Genomic DNA, 17245 nt, shown 5'->3' with positions numbered 1-17245 from the left:
AATCTTTATCTGCAGAAGGAAACTTTTATAAAACAAATAACCTTCTTTATACTTGCTGAAGCTGTCACTATATCTTGACAGGGAAAGATCTGGTTCCTCTGGCTTCGTCCAAGTGCTCCTTCACTGTGCCTGAATGAAAACAACCAATCAGAGGCATGAAAGATAGTTGATTGTTGAGTCTTTTCATAAAGGTTACTTACTGCAGCTTTAATATTTGAATTTCTGCTTTATTAAATGGCTGATGCTGTTTTTATGACTGTTCTCTACTTGTGCTACTGTTGTGTATGTTTTAGCATTTACTATTATCAATGGCTACTGTTACTAAAGTTAGTCTAGCTTTAGTGCAAGACTGTGTAACCTTTGGCTTTGGCTGTAAGTGATTAAATAGCTACAATAGGGTCATAAATTCAGCAGTGACTAAGTGATGTATTGGAGTATTAGACAGCAATATTTATCTTAAGTTTGCTAACATTAGCAAGCATTAGCGTTAAGTTACCGGTCGGACCTGTAGCAGCAACACTCCTCAGTGTATTAAACTGAGTAAAGAGATGTTTAAATGTTATGAATTAAATTTTCTATTTGTTAGAGAAAGAATGTGTCATTTCTTTTTCCAAAAGTTACATAGTGTAGCTTTAAAGGCTGAGAAAGGTCGATTATTTTCAGGTTTGTGGGTTACAAAGTATCTCACTGAAGACTAAGTTCTGACAACAATAAATCTCAGCTATCAGAAAACAATATTGGAGAGTTGATAAGATTAAGATTAGAGCAGTAATTCTATGTGTGTGTGTGTGTGTGTGTGTGTGTGTGTGTGTGATTAATGGAGACAGACAGTCGCCTCTCTCCCTGCTTGCACACCACACACACACACACACACACACACACACACACACACACACACACACACACACAGCAGATCAGCAGATAGGGACACATACTGCAAGGAGCCTGGGTGACACTTTTAAAGCCTGAATCAATCAATGAGGAGGAAAGAGTAATGGACGTTTATAATGTTTGAGTATCAATAGAATCACTATTAAATTCAGGGGCCTAAATCATTTTTTAGTGTCTTACATGTGGGATCATTTGCACTACAATCCTGCACAGATAAGTGTAGGTAACTGCTGAACCAGGCCAATAACACAGTAAATGGTTGTCTAAGCATGTACATTTAAAAAAAATTAAAATAACATGAAGTGAAAATGTTTAAATATCGAATCATAGACACCCCCCCCTTTCTTGCTCTACTTGGTACATTCCAATAAGATAAATGAAGCACAGGTGAGCTGCTGGTTGTAGGTCAGTAAGTGTCCTGCCCCTTTACTACTAGTTTTGTCTATGACCACAACACCACATCTAACATCTCTTAGTAAAGATGGGGGAGAGGTTGCATAGTCAAAAAAGCTATGTTTGCTCATTTTTTGATTGTAAAGCTAAATTCAGTAAGTCATGGAAGCTAGAGGCTCATCTTTGCAAGCACACAGGATTGGTAAGTGGCTCCCCACTGCTAGCAGGCCAAACTGAACAATGATAAAAGACGTGGACACATGATAACGCCTCATAGCGTGTTTGTCTATTAAGGTTGTTGGGATTATGTGTCAAATGTTTCCCAAACTTCAGAAACCATTCTCCTGTGACAACTGTGACAAGAGCTTTTGCACTCGCTATCAGCTCACCAGACATGAGCTCACTCACAGTGGAGAAAAACCACACAAGTAAGCCATTATGTCCCTTTTTTTTATTTCTATTTTTTTTATGAGGTGTAACATGTAATCCTTTTACTCAAGATGCCATTGAACTGTTACCTGCTCTGGTCTCCAGGTGTCTGGCTGATGGATGCTCTGAGGCCTTTGTCACAAACACCAGCATGAAGAACCACATGGCTCGAGTTCACCAGCTCAAGGAGAGGCGATATAGTGTAAAATAATCCTGAAGTTTTCCTCCTGTTTGGCTTTTTAATTTTGTGTTAAGTAGGTTGGGATTCACCGTGATGTACTGGCTTGCTTTTGCTCTTACTGTTCTCTTGTTTTTTTGTTTTGGTTTTTGTTTCCCAGTGTGACCAGAAGGGCTGTGGCAAGGATTTCAACAAGAGGAACCAACTGAAAGCACATATGTGTGAGCACCAGCAGCTTCTGCCATTTCAGTGAGTGGCGCACATCTGATGCAACTGACATTTCTTTTTTTTTAAATTTAATCTGTGCTTAACCATCTCAAATGTGAACTCTGTTTATCTTTTGATGTAGTTGTACTTTCAGTGGCTGTGCTAGAGAATTTCCCACTCATGGAAAACTGAAGCATCATGAGAGAATGCATGCAGGTTGGTTGACAACCTGAACTGAAATGAATTTTATTTTTAATTGGTTTGTGTTTTTTAAAAACTTGTGTCTCTCTGCTGCAGGTTACCCTTGTGAGAATGAAGCATGTCCTTTTCAGGGAAAGACATGGACAGAATATCAGAAGCACAGAAAAGAACATAAGGGTATGAATGTAAAGCTGGATGGTGTTTTGTTTTTTTTTTGTCTCATGTTAAGTCTTGTTTTTAATGACTTATTTTTTAAATTCTCAGTCAAGGTGCCGTGTGGAGAGTGCAAAAAGCTGTTTAACAACGCCTGGTTCTTGCGCCAGCATGGGCTGCGTGTCCACTCTGGGGAGAAGAGGATATTGTCGTGCCCCAGAGAAGGGTGCAATAAAAAGTTCACTCGGTGCTTCAACTTGGAGAATCACATACTGGGAGAACATGAGGGCAAGAAGCCGTTCAGCTGTGCGTTTGCTGGGTGTGGGAAGACCTTCACCATGAAGGTAAACATGCACCATTTCAATCACAAACTACTTTCTCAAACTAGTGGTGTCCAGCCATGCTGATGGTTTACTTGTTAAAGTTTGTGCACATTGACACTTTGCTGCAACCCAATAAAATAAGTGAATGAGTGAGTTTGCATTACTTTTAGATTGAAAACTACATTTAAAAATTAATAAAATAACGGCAGCTTTTCTCTCCAGCAACCCATCCCTCTTACTCCAGATAATTTTGACCTTGCTGTATGGATTAGTTATCTGGAACTACTTTCTAGAGAAAATGTTAACAGTGAATAAAAGGAAAATTAGTTTTGGCAAGATGTTCTGCTTATGGAAACTTTCAAATGCATTTTCATTTTAAGCAGCACAAACTAAATTCCAGTAACCTTAATTACACTTGTTGTTGGCACATTTAAAAACTGCCACTGTATACACTAAAAATTAGTTTTTTAGAGTTTGGGTGACTCATTCTTCTAAACTACTGATACAGTGTATTTGGTAACTGGTCTCATTGTTAATCAGGAAAGCCTGTGGCGACATGGAGTGGTGCATGACCCAGCAAAGAAAAAGCTGAAGGTAATCTGTCCTAATCTAAATTTTTGTCCCTGCTTTTATACAGGAAAATTGAGTTTTGACTATTATATTTGTTCTCCTTCCAGAAACTGCATCCTAAAAAGAATCAGCCCTGGCATCTGGCACAGCGGGCCAGACTGGCAGCTGCAGCCAATCAAGCAGAGACCAACAAGCTTACTGAAAAGCTGCGCAACACAACTTTAAAGGATAACAAATCTTGAGGCCACGTTATACAAATATCTGTTAATTAAATGGTGAAACAAATCTAATATTTCTGTTTAATATAGTTCTGTTTAATATAGTTTTGTTTATGTAAAATAAAGCCTCATTAATGCAGCACTATAGTCTTTCTCTGCCTGTTCATTGCTGTGAAAAATGCACCGTAGAGCCATTAATCCTCTGAAGGAAATGTTTATTAAACAAACAGTACACACATTCACACACATGTATAAAACTCCAGCTGATGGGACAGCTGGTTGTCATGGTGATGAGGCCTAAGGGCAGTTGAGCCCCCAGGGTGCGGCAGGTTTCTAATAAGGCCTGAGGCTTATTCAGCTGGATACAGCGCTGGTGTCGCAGAAAATCTTGACTAGAGTGATTACAGGTCATTATCCTAGATGACAGAGGATCACAGGCTACTTTTTTTAATATTTTTTTTAAATATTCTATCTCTACCTGCAACGATGCATCCACCTGAATACAGCCCTGGATTCTACAACTGCCTTGTGAGGTGAATACAGCACAGATCGCCTGTTAACAGTTGCAGTACCATTTCTCCCTGTGGGAGTGAAGACAACATGACCATATGATCTCAGCAGTGTGTTTGTGAGTGCAGTCTGTCGAGTGACGTGGCACGATCTGGATCAGTTCCCACCTGGTCAGGACAGGCTTGGTCCTGCTGGGTCTACAGTTCTGAATGCTTTTGGTCCTGGATTAAGCCCGGTATGGAGCGATGTACAGTAGCGTGTACCAGTTCACTTTGGCCAAGGTTGTTCCCAATATAGAACGTTCTGGGTGGACTCAGTGTGGTGTGCAGCCTGCTTATGATCTGGCCCAGCTATACCAGGCTGCCGGGCCAGGAGACCACAGTAAGCGCCACCCGGCTGCGCTGCTCCTTCAGCATAGGCACCAGCGCTGAGTGGCTCATTCCTGCTGTCGACAGGCCGTTGACTGCCACAATCATGTCACCACACCTGCGGTGACACCAAGAGAGAAGTCAGTGTGGATTATAAACAGGACCTGACAGCTTGGAGTGACGTGCCATTCATACTATAGCTCCACATGGGACAGCATATGAGTTGTAGCAGTGCTTACACAGGATGTTTAAATACAGTTAAAGGATGAGATTGGCAATACAAAATGTGTTCCCACTTATTAGAACTAAATTTGAATTTATTAGTTGTTTGATACAAAATTTATCAGTAACAATTTTGTCAATGTTTCAGTCTAAATACCAAAAATCATGGGTTCCAGCATCTCAAATGGGAATATTTACTGGTTTTCCTACTTTTCTATGATAGTAAATTGTATGTCTTTGACTGTTAATTGGATAAAACATGAGATTTGAGACTTGCAGCCTTTAAACCACAAATGCTCTCCAACTATTTTTGACCCTTTCTGAGTCCATTTATTCCTACTAAAAGACCTAAATCCAGTTTAAATAAATTAAAACCTGGTCAAACATCACCCAAACAAGAGTAAACGGTGTATTTGTTGGCGACTATTTTCAGATGTGGATTAACACACATTTTAGCAGGATGCTGTATGTGGAACAGTGCAACAGTGTGGCTCACTCAACCAAGGAGCTCTACGGCACAGAGGATTATCGAGCTTTGGCTACAATATACAATATCAAAAGACAAATCCTTTAATTCTTTTTACTGAAGGCAACAAAGGATACAGGAACAAAAGGAAGACCCGAGGGAGAAGATCCTAGTTCAATTGTGGGAAATGACATTTAACAGAAATATTATCTTCGGGACGAGTTCTGAAACTTTCACATTAATTAAATAAACCTCCAGAGATCCATTTACTAAATGTCCCACCTCTGCTTTTGAACTGCATAACAGGGTTTACCTACAATAGATGATAGATTTCTGACTTATATTCATAACATATGCGTACAAAGATTGGGTCAAACTGTTTAAATATATTTTTATTGGTAGCTGTTTGCATTAAAACAACAGATAAGACACTGATGACACAGCAAAAAGGCCTCGCCTATGAAGTCTGGTATAAAAATGAAAGCTTGTTCACAGAGAGAGAAAAGATGAGTATAGTAAATAAATGCAGTTGTTTCTTATTAAAAGTATACTTCAAAAATAAATCTGTATCTGTACAGAAAGTGTTTTGTTCTTGTAATGCACTCTGTGGGCGTGGCCTATCATCACACCACTCTTATCAATCACCAACTGGAGTTCACAGTTCATCGACCTGCTAATTCACCGCTATGTAGTTGCTAACATCAGCCACAGATGGCCATGTGAAGAACAACTGATCACTCACTTGAGGCGGCCATCGTAGTACGCAGGTGTGCCAAGGACGATGGTCTTGATGAAGAACGCCTGGTTGCCGTGGCTTTCCTCATATCCCCCGACGATGCTGAAACCCCAGCTGCCCGGATGGCTCCTCCGCAGTACAATCTCATGACTACTGTGCAGGTAGCTGCAAGAAAAAAAGAGCAGAGTGAAGGAGGGGCTGGGGAGATAGTACAGATAGACTGTATCCTCAAAGGAGCAAAGATGCTGCTTCATCAAAATCAGCCATTGTTTGAAGTATGTATTTTAGCCAACTTTAAATCACTGAGGTACATTTCTTTAGAGGTATTCAAAAAACCTCTAAATGTACTTCATCCAAATGCATATAAATACAGTGAAATGTACAACTTTTGCCATATTTCTCTACTATTCTCGGATCTTTTGAGGAAGGAGAATGAGAGAAGTGTAGTACCACAACAGGCAAGTGAAGAGTGAGAGAAAGTTAAAAAAAAATTAATTAAATGTATTGAATTAGTGACATTAACCTTAATTTACTCAGACTGCAGTTTTCAATAAATGGTCAGAAACCCATACGACTGAAGTGAGAATAGCTACTACAACAGAATTACATCTAACCAGACTTACAAACAACCAATCCCCCAAATTTAGTTCATTGTCCTTAGAGGAAGAAGTAAAAAAAAAGGTCATCCTTCCTCCCCTTTGTGTGCTCACCTGGGTAAGCCCAGCCACATGACCCACGAGGGGGACCAGTTGGCATCAAAGTCACTGTCATGTGTGTGAGGCAGCAGCTCGTCATGGTCGTGCTCTTCCACCATGCTGACCTCCAGCACCCGCAGCTGCACCGAGGGCGAGGCAGCACTGGCCTTCAGGGTGCCCACAGCCTCACTGTGACTGAGGTACGTTAGGTCCTGCCCATTGATACTCAGCAAGACGTCACCTGAAGGAGAGCGTGAGAGGACGCTGTAGTTTCTGATGTAATGTTTTTTTTAGATGTAGCTGAATTTAGTCCAGTTTTCTGAGGGAGCACTCACCTCGTTTGATTCGTCCGTCCCTCGACAAGCAGCCGTGTGGTTGGACGCTGGTCACAAAGATTGGCAGCTCCCCGCTTTTGCTGCCGCGACCTCCCGCAACAGTCATGCCCAGAGACTCGAGGGGTTCCTTCTTCACAGTGATGTGCTTCTCCTTACAGGACACACACTGGGAAAGGTCCTGGATTCAATTACACAGAGGCAAGACGCGCACAAACACAGGTTCACTCTCTGTGTCTATTCACAGGTAAATGCTCTACTACTCTTTATACATCATTTTTACTGATTTTCACCAATAAATACCCCAAATCTTCAGAAACCATTTGGTTTAAATGTTTCATCTTATAAAATGCCTGCACCAATAAAAAGTAAAGAGAAAAATAGGGGGAAGATGCAGACAAGTCCCTAAAAGTAATAAAAACAAGTGTTTTTCATACAAATTGCATTTTTAAAGTCTAATTCATAATGTTTATATTAATGCTTTATCTGAAATTCACCTGTTATTCAATTATTTGACCTTTTTTTCCGAAAAATAAAACTTAAAAGTCCTGATCACACATAATCCAGCCTTTATGTACAAACACACTAATACACACACACACACACACACACACACACACACACACACACACAGATATAACAGATCCGCTCACTCTGTGAGTGCTGGTGCGGGAGAGGTGTATGGGCACAGGACTCGGGGTAGAGCTGTGGTTAGGCAGGAAGTGATCAAGGCAGTAGAGGTCTCTGGTGGAGCTTGATTTTGGCGGTGGAGGAGGTGTTGGTTTGTTGGGTCGTCCAATCAGCAGGTGGACTCGCTCCCCACTCGCCTATGAAGATAGAATCAGTTTTTAGGGACTTTTCCCCCGCTCAGATTTTCTGTTCTTTGTGTTTTTACCTCAGAATAACACCAAAAGAAATCTATCCTTCATGACCAAAAGCATCCCCACCTGTATGATCTGTGCAGCTTGCTCCGGGGTGCCGTGGCGTAAGTCCTGTTCGTTGACTGCCAACACACGGTCGTTGCTCCGCAGTCTGCCGTCCTTCGCTGCCAGGCCTCCCTCTAGCAGATCCAACACAAACACTCCTGACTCATCTGTTCGCCGCACCAGCTTGATGCCGAGCTGCTCTGTTGAGTCCCGCTTGTGTAGGGTGATTCTCAGTGTGGCGGGGCTGGATGGGGTGCCCTCAGGGGTGGAGCAGGGAGCATGGGGCACAGCCGGGGTAGAGGAGGAAGAGGAGGGAGGTGCCCGCGAGGCACAACGACGCTCCCTAAGCACAGTCAGCTGCAAAGTGGTGCAGGGGCGTCCCAGTGTAGAGCGGGCAAAACTGTGGGGGACGTTACTGATGTCCACATTGTTCACCTTGGGAGAAATAAATTGGGGGTGATTGATGTTCAAACCTGCATTAATTGTATTTTTTTGGCCAGTTGGGGTTCAGTTGTAAACACAACATTAACATTTAATTGCTACCCAGCAGACACAGAGCAACATTTGCATTCATTTGGTGCTCCATTATGTGTGGGCAGGGAGTGTACGGTGGGTTTATTTAAGCTTTCTCACCACTGGGGCTGGAAATTTGATCGATGGAAGCAGTGAGAGTGAACACAGTGAAAACAGTAAAGTTGTGGGCCTTAAAACAAACAAATGAGCTAAAAATGCTCCTTAGAGTCGGGGGAGGGGACTGCAGAGCTGGGTGCATTTGTCACAATGAGCGACTCTTTTCCCATACAAGTATTTATGTGATCCATTATAAATATAAAATTATGGATTAGAAACTTAATTTAATAGAAAGCGAACAAGATATTTAACATTGTATAGAAAAGAAAAAAATGATAAGAGACAATAATCCTTGAAATCTGCTCAAAAATCCTTACAAAAGGTAGAAAACATTTATTATAATGTACTATATACTGATACTATTGTCTGCCATAACAGCTACTATTAACATGGATCTTGAATGAAAACAGTCACTAATTATTAATTGGAAGCTCCTTTCTTGTTGTCACCGAGGCTCTTACCTGTAATATCTGATCCCCGGCGAGCAGCCTCCCGTCTCGTGCAATGACCCCGTCTCTGTACACTTCCTGGATCACGATGTTGATGAGAGGCGTCTCGTTTCCCCCAACGACGCTGATGCCCAGCTCAACATACGGGTTCGCCCGGTGGACCTCTATGGCAGTTATCTCTCCTTCAGGAAGCGAGGGCAACTTCACACAGCCTTAATGGACACACAAATCACATTACACAGCTGTATTTCAGAATTCAATTTCCACATCCTCCTAACCTTTAGCATAATGTTGCCTGAATGCGATTATCCCGTCGTCTAAGATTACAGCTCTTACAACAACAAGAAAGATAAGATCCAGTGTTTCTCAGATCTCTAGTGTTCAGCCCTTTAGGAAGATGCTGGAGGAGGAAGTGATGTCATACCCTCTTCAGCAGAGAGAGGCGGAGACTCAGGGCAGTCCCAGCCGGAGGAGGTGGAGCTGACAGAGCGGAGGAGGTGGATGCACGGATTACTGAGGGGCCGCTTCACCCTGGGGACCACACACTCCAGCCCGACCACACCTAAAGTCATGAAGAGATGGATGCCGTTTCTACTGTGTCTTATCAATACATTATGTCTAAGCTGTTTCGACTTCATAGACAATCTAAATCTCTTCACTTTGGACCAGTGGGTCAACTCACTGTCTTCCTCCGTGCTCTCCTCAAAGGCAGGGTTGTCCAGCCCAGCGTCGTCTGTCCACATGGGCCCATTGCCGCTGGTGTTATTAGGTCCGGAGGGAGGAGAGGGTGTGCGGTCCCTTAGGTCTGTCTGTGGGGAGCTGGGAGACCTGGGAGGGCTGGTCACCATCGCTCGCTCATCCCCGCTCTCACACCGAGGACCTTCCACGCTCGTCTGCTGACACCGCGTCCCGGGACACCTTTCACCAAGCAACAGGCGTCAGTTTGTTAGTCCATCTGACGTGTAAAGAAAATCAGGTTCACCATCAGTTAATTTAATGTGATTCAATGGATCTCATCAGGGAAAGTCTCTTTTTGTGTGTCCCCTCCTTAGAGGAGGTCAGAGGGAAGGGTCACGTGTAGTGCGGAGGGATTCAGAGAAAATACCAGAGACCATGGCTGCATTTCTTTATATTCTTTAGGTGTAGGGCTGCACTAAAGATTATATATAAGTATATGTGGGGCATAAATGTATCTGTGTATATTGTGTGAATTGTGTGTATCTGTATACTTTCTATGTGAGTCACGTTTTTATTCTGATTATTATTATTAGTACTAAGTAAAAGAACAAAAGTATTAGTATGTATATTGGTATAAATATTGATTATCAGTTTCCTTGATTAGTAATAATCTGTATCTGTATTGGCCCTGAAAAAGCCATAGTGGTTGATTCCCAATATGTAGGCTGTGACAACTAGTTTCCCACTAGCGCTATAAATATATTAATTATATTTTCTACAAATCAGGTAATAGAAAATAGTGAAAAATGTCCATCACAATTTTCCAGTGTCCACAATGATACAACCTAAAGATATTTACTTTACAATGATATAAAACAGAGGAACACAGCCAATATTTATATTTGAGAAGCTGAAACCAGTAAAAGTTAATAATAATAATAATAATAATAATAATAATAATAATAATAATAATAATAATGTGATGTTTCTTTCCATCAAAATAAACACAAATCTGATGAAGACGGATTCATAATTTTTATCCCACAAATAGAAACTCTTCACTGACAAACAATTGAAAATAAACACAGACAGACTTGAGGGATCAATGTGGTCTTACTCCTAATTGACTCTTTCTATACTATAAGTGGCGGCAACAGTATGAGCTGATTGACTTATTTAAATACTTCTTAAATGGACTTTACTTGTACAGCGCCTTTCTAGTCTGCCAAACACTCAAAGCACTTTTGCACCATATGTCACATTCACCCATATTCATACAGTGATGGATGACTAATCACAAACTCACATTCATACACCAAATTTCAATTCAATTTCAACATCTTGCCCCGTAGTCTTTTCCATACCGACTAAGATGAAATAGTTTTGAGAGAAAAAAGGGTAAAGATCTTAAACAAATATGTAAAATCTGAACAAGTTAAGAAACTTTAATTTGAGTACTTTGGTTCAGGAACAGTGAAAGTACCTCAGTAATAAGATCAAACAGCCCACCTTGACCACGAGAACACTGCGGCCTCGCACTCTCGCCTTTTAATCTTATGTCCAGTGATCCCTAATCTTCAACATAAACAATGTTGACTGACAAAGTCGCACAGTAACAGCTCAGTCTTGGCTCCTGTTACTATCTTAGACCTAAGTCTGCAGAGTAGGGGAGAGGCGAAATCCCACGTGGGACTGAGGTTTAATCTTTACTAAAGAATGTCACGTTAGTGCACACAGTGACCTCTTTTGATCTGTCTTAAAGCATCTTTCCTTGTCTTCTTGACAGGACATGATGTTTGCAACCTTCACTAAGAAGTACACTTCTATAACTGTAAAAAAAGAATGATAAAAAGGCCTGCACAAATAAAGTTTAAATAGGCTGCAGCTTTGAAATCCTGAACCTTAGTGGAGAAGATCAGAAGAGAAACAGTACCAGAGAATGGTCCTTTTCTTGTTTTTGAAAAGACAAAACAAGACTTTTAGACTTGTACACACTTAAAGCATGACTGTGACTATGTGTGTTTTTAAATGATCAAATGAAAAGTTAAATTAATAAACATTAAAACACACCCGTACTCACTTTAATACACTCAGGGGTTTTGCTGTTACGCACTTATTTGTGACCAGTAGCTTATGGTGGCTAATATTAGCTAACATTATCTAAATTTAGACAGGTATGTGTAACCGACTTTATAAACCAAGTCAGTTTGCTGACTTTATCAATCTGCTTTTAATAATACTACGGATACACTACGTCCTATAACTGACCATTATCCAGTCCATCTCCATTTTAGATTATACAGTGGCCGTCATTCAGCATTCAGTCTTCTTTAAAGACATAAAACTGACTGTCTGTGGTGGAGGTCTCCAGTAAAAACAGCTGATTCAGAAGCTTTTAACAGCTTGTGAGGGATTGCTTGTTAGTGTGAGCTTGTTAGGGGAAATCTTCTTGACTTAACTGAGGTGTGATGGTCACTGGATGTCTAGTCAATAAGCAGGCACCATAACACCAATGGATGGCTCTTTAGCGGCAGACATCTTTAAAAAAACTTCAAATCAAGCTCCTAAATCAATAACACTGGTGATAACACGGTAGTTACGTTTTTTTACACATTTACAGCATCTTCTGACCAAAAGATTTGTACCAAGCAACGTAAAATCTCTATATGCTGTCTAGAGCACTGGTACATGTGTATTGATATCCTCTCACATGCAACATTCACACTACTCCCATCCATGAAACAGCAACAACAACCTAACCTTGGCTCCCTACAGCAACTCTGATGCACAGACACACTGCAATGTCTTGTATTTCAGTGCAAGAGAAAGCAGGAAAGCAAGAAAGAAAGAACCGAGAGGCAGACAGAAGGAAAGACAGAAAGAACCAGTGAGAGTAGGGTGCCATTGTGCCATCTCATCAGGCTGACCTCACATCCCGCCTTGTTTGACTCACCACAGGCCAGGGTTGCCTTTGGCGGTCTCACAGAAGAAATGGTTGAAAAGGTCTCTGGTGTTGAAGTTGCTCAGCATGATTGCAGAATGAGAACATGGAGCTCCTGGTCAGCCAACCCATGACTGCGGTAGGGAACCACTAATCCCCCGTCACATGACCTACAGCCCAATAATCCCCTCAGGGTCTCACAGCACCTGGTCCAAATGGGCCAAAAGCCAAAGCGTGTGGATGGACGGAAACTCTTGAGGTTATGGATTGTGGGTGAGTCTGAACTAAGAGCTATGATACCTCTAAAAGTTCCTGCCAGAAAAGGAGCCAATCATGAGGACGGAAGGGTTTGAATTCAACTTTAGTTTAAAGTTATACAGAGCTAACTAGTTTATTTTCATAATGTACTAATCTGTTTAATCTCTTTCTCCAGTAATAGATGAATGGTTTGGCCTATAAAATGTATAAAATGGAGGAAAATGCTTGTTACAGTTTCCCAGAACCCAAACTGAGGTGAGTTGAATTTCTTATTTCATCTGAACCAACCATTCAAAACCCAAAAGTATCAAGTTTACAACTATAGTTCACTAAACTAAACTGGGCTGAAATATTCACTCCTAAGAAGCTACAACTAATGAATTGTTGGCATTTTGCTTATACAATTACTTAAAGATCGGATCAGATCATTATCTTAACTGTTGCCGATTCATCTTCTGTTGATCGACTAATCGATTAATTGATTAATCCTTTCAGCTCATTAGTAACTACCTATCTGTTGTTAATTGTCAGATTGATTCCAATACAATAAAGCTGCTTTAGCTGTATAAGCCTTATGAAATCCTGGTTATCATGCAGGCATAGAGTTTGATCTCTGAGTATGTGTGTGTTTGTGTGTGTGTGTGTGTGTGTTTGCACTCATGAAAGCATTCATCTATCATGTCATCAGCATGTGAGCTTTATTACCTGTGTTTGAGGTGCGCCTCCAGGTCACATCTTGGCATGCTGAGAGAGCAGACTGGGGTCAAAGGGCAGGAGACAGACAGCTTGTCCAGCAACTTGTGCACCAGTATGCTAGATCTGCGGCATGCCTGCAGCTGCAGCCGTGTCCTGTCCAGCGGGCAGAAGTCCCTCTCCTGGAGGAAGCTACGCAGGCAGCGGGCGCAGAAGGTGTGACCGCACGGTGTGTCGAGTGGCTGCACCAGTGGCTGCAGGCAGATGTGGCACACCAGGTCATCGTCCACCTCCAGACGGTAGTTGTAAAGGTGGTTCTCCCAGCTGCGGTGGATCTGGCCGCACTCAGGACACAGAGACTCCAAGGCTGGTTCCACCGGCCCGGCTAGACCCACCTCGCAGCCCGGGCTGCCCATCTCTGCTCCTTTGACACAACTCAGCTTTGGCACAAATGACTCCAGTGGGGCAGCAGTGTTGGGAAGGGGCACACACACTCCTATCCCATAAGCTTCACAAGATGAACAAGTTGCAGAGAGGACAGATGCCCCCCAGTGGCTGATGGCACATCACCCTGCAGGTCAGAGGGGCAAAGCAAGAGGGTTAAACAGCTGTTTCTGAAAAACAAGTGTCTGATTATGCGCTCGTGCATTTATTCATGTGGCAAATGCTTTGTGCACGTGTCTGCATGAGATCGAGAGTGACACTGTGTGTGTGTGTGTGTGTGTGTGTGTGTGTGTGTGTGTATCAGCGAGTGTGCCGAGATTATGTATTGCTGCTCCTGTCCACTAATCTGGCAGTATAATCTCTCTTTTGCTCTCGCCTGCTGCAATCTTCCAATTCCACAGAGAGGGAATTATCTGGGATTGAGGCAGAGAGAGGACACAGATCAGAGGAAGTGGGATTGGGAAAGCAACAGGGGGGGTAGTGCCAGTGAGGGGTAGAAAGGAGCAGGGACAGAGCGAGGAAGAAGAAAGAGAGATGAGAAGAGGGGTGAAAGAGATAAAAGGGATGTATAAATCTGAAAGAGGCAGAAAATGAGACAGGAGAGAGGATGAGTGAGGCTCTGAAAGGCAGTCAAGTCTACAAAAAAAGACAAGAAAATAGTAGGAATTCTTTCAACACTCCCCACAGCGAACTTGATATTTCTGGTTCAGGCCATGTACAGTAGATGCACTCACTCTCCTCTGCAGCAGAAAGAGAACATGCCTAAAGCAAAGTCTTGAAATATAGCACTCCACTGAGGAGAGTGCGTCCCCAGAGCTAATGCACTGTGTGCACTGATCATTTCCACAGTGTTTCACATCCAAAGCCATTCAGACCTTCAGACGCTCTACTCGCCACGAGCCCCCGTGGGCCTGATGCTATCAGCGGACAGCAGAGGGCGTGCCTCAGCACACAGCAGGCCAGCCAAGCCACAGTGACTACCTGCCTCTGTTCCAGCGGGGGTCTGCTCCTGTCTCCATGACGACCTGGAGCCTGTTCTGTTCAGTGGGGCTTGACATTCAGAGTGTAGCTGGAGAAGGATGCAGAGGAGCCACACACACACAACAGATGCACTTCTCTCAGCAGGATGCTCTGCTCCTCCCCAGTACAGCCTGAAAGCTTGTCAGACAGCGCAGACGATGATGAGAGCCCCCTTGGTTCGTTTTTTGCTGCTTTTTTCGTCTCGTCTCCATGGTTACCCATTTCTGTCACAACCTGTCTCTCCTGTCTCCTTGGCTACCGGACCGGTAGTTACTTATTTCAGCCTCCTTTAAGTACGTGCTCCTGTCTGTGTGTGACTGGCTGCTTCTGTCTCTATCCCGCAGCTGGACATGAATTAATCATGAGGACACAAGGCTTCTCTGTTCCTATAACAAAGCTGTGACATCACCACATCACACACACTCACACACACACACACACACACACACACACACACACACACACAGAGACTTGTAGATATGCAAGCATAAGTCTACACAAGCGAAAGGAAAAAAACACACACACACATCATGCACAAGAAGCTTTTTAGGTACTAGATCCTGCAAATAGTCTTTATCAATAAGTAAAGTCTTCAGGTTTTCACTGTGGCAGCAGTCCACAGCCCTCTGGCCACGAAAAGCACTTAAATCTATTTTAAACACAGCCGGACTCTGTAGCAACAGATTCCTTTACACAAGTCATATGAAGACTGGCAAAATGCTTGTGAAATATCTTTCTTTCAGTCCCACTGTGAGTGTATGTATGTGTGTGTGTGTGTGTGTGTGTGTGTGTGTGTGGAGAGAGAGAGAGAGAGAGAGAGAGTCCAAGGCCATGCTGTTATTATCATTGCACTGCTTTCTATATTAATAAATAACATTCATTGGCCCTGCACCTGTCTGTGCTTTTTTTTTAAGAGATGACAATCTACTCTTACAACAGAGGACAAGCCACGAACAACCTCGCCTGCAGGAATGACATTTTAAAAAACAAGATGAGATGATGTTTTAGGCCATAGATTTAAAATCTCAGGTCCTGTCGGCTTAGCCTACATTTTCATAAACCCCCATCTCGTCGTCTCTTATCTTTAAAAAAAAAAAAAAGAAAATCCTGATGGCCACTTCCAAGAACAGGCCTGCTGCTGCTCTGCTAGGTCTGTTGCAATAAGGCTGCTTTCCCCCAGACATGGAAGGATAACAACAAAACCTGACACTCATTTAAATTGTAAATTCCTCAAATCATTTTCACCCCCCCTCCTTCACAAAGCTCTAATTTACCATGGCAACGCACCAACTGAAGTGTCATGATCTATAAGAGACCCGTAGGCGTTGAACACATTTGATTAGACAAGAGCTTATTTATTTATTTTAATCATTGCCCCCCCATCTGTCTGACTCCCTCCCACCCTCCACAAGCGGAGGAGCTAGGACAGATGAAGCGACAATGGCAATATCAATGCAAAGCCATCCACACACTGACACCGTCCATGCAGCCACTGGATGGATGGAAGATTGGGATATTACCTATTCCGGATGCTCCTCCGTGCCGCGCACTCCGGCCCCAAAAAGGGGGACGATTATTAGCTGCGGGACCTCAATCACGCATTCACCGCAACGGCCCGTTCCGCAAACCCGCACGAAAACGCCCCCGTGCCTTTGGCGGCGCTGGCCCCGCCCACTGCTGTCCGTCAACGGGCCTGGGCGGGGCCAGCGGCTGTCAATCCAGAGCAGAATCAGGGGTGGCTTTACAAACGGCCTGCTTAAAAAGAAAGAAAAATAAGAATAAAAATCCCCTCACTCATCTCTTATAAATTTCTGTGTTGTAAAATTAGGAGTTTTAATGGGTGCTAAAAACGTGGCAATGTTGTACAATTGTTTGGCTAAACAATATAGTCACAATTGCTTAATTATCACAATTTATTTTACGTATATCTTGCTATGTTGCATGTTTTGTTGCAGATTAGGTGAGGTTGTTTCAAGAATGAGTGGTTACACAATATATATTATACTTGTAATTTAAGGATTCTTATGAAGGGTTGGTTTAAAGTGACCAATGGCTTTAGTAATGGATAATAAATCATTTAATAATGCTTTTTATTTTAGTAACACAAATCTACAAAACAAAGAACTTTTTAGTTGCCAATTTGTGAAAAATCAGAGTCTTAATAGTATTCATTAATAGATGCTATGAGTTTATACGTCTGCAGATATGAATGTTGAGAAATAATTCAATAATTAATAAAGGATAATAGACTATAAATCTTTCAGTTTTGCCTGTTAATAACAAATGCCTCATTATGTGCATTGTTATAGTTACT

At 42.4% G+C, this 17245-nt stretch overlaps 2 protein-coding genes across 3 annotated transcripts; one reads left to right on the top strand and one right to left on the bottom strand.

Annotated features, from left to right (window-relative positions):
* The first annotated feature begins 1314 nt into the window (after positions 1 to 1314).
* gtf3ab (general transcription factor IIIA, b) lies at positions 1315 to 3706 on the top strand. The gene is made up of 9 exons (XM_051410790.1): positions 1315 to 1486; positions 1618 to 1712; positions 1819 to 1915; positions 2052 to 2140; positions 2241 to 2314; positions 2396 to 2476; positions 2564 to 2796; positions 3316 to 3369; positions 3453 to 3706. Exons 1-9 carry the CDS (start codon positions 1373 to 1375, stop codon positions 3585 to 3587), a joined length of 972 nt encoding a protein of 323 aa, XP_051266750.1. The 5' UTR covers positions 1315 to 1372; the 3' UTR covers positions 3588 to 3706.
* A 55-nt stretch (positions 3707 to 3761) lies between these two features.
* On the bottom strand, positions 3762 to 16615 carry lnx2a (ligand of numb-protein X 2a). Of its 2 annotated transcripts, XM_051411198.1 has the most exons (11): positions 16452 to 16615; positions 13480 to 14038; positions 9580 to 9815; positions 9322 to 9459; positions 8910 to 9109; positions 7840 to 8253; positions 7546 to 7719; positions 6896 to 7073; positions 6576 to 6801; positions 5872 to 6030; positions 3762 to 4559 (listed from the first exon to the last, which is right to left on the bottom strand). In XM_051411198.1, exons 2-11 carry the CDS (start codon positions 13881 to 13883, stop codon positions 4424 to 4426), a joined length of 2265 nt encoding a protein of 754 aa, XP_051267158.1. In that variant the 5' UTR covers positions 13884 to 14038; positions 16452 to 16615; the 3' UTR covers positions 3762 to 4423. The 2 variants fall into 2 exon arrangements, with proteins under 2 accessions (XP_051267158.1, XP_051267159.1); XM_051411199.1 differs by lacking the exons at positions 13480 to 14038; positions 16452 to 16615 and adding an exon at positions 12529 to 13453.
* Between the last annotated feature and the right edge of the window lie 630 nt (positions 16616 to 17245).

Source organism: Dicentrarchus labrax, unplaced genomic scaffold (assembly GCF_905237075.1).
Source record: "Dicentrarchus labrax unplaced genomic scaffold, dlabrax2021, whole genome shotgun sequence".
NCBI lineage: Eukaryota > Metazoa > Chordata > Actinopteri > Moronidae > Dicentrarchus > Dicentrarchus labrax.
This window is presented reverse-complemented; position numbering and strand designations above follow the sequence as displayed.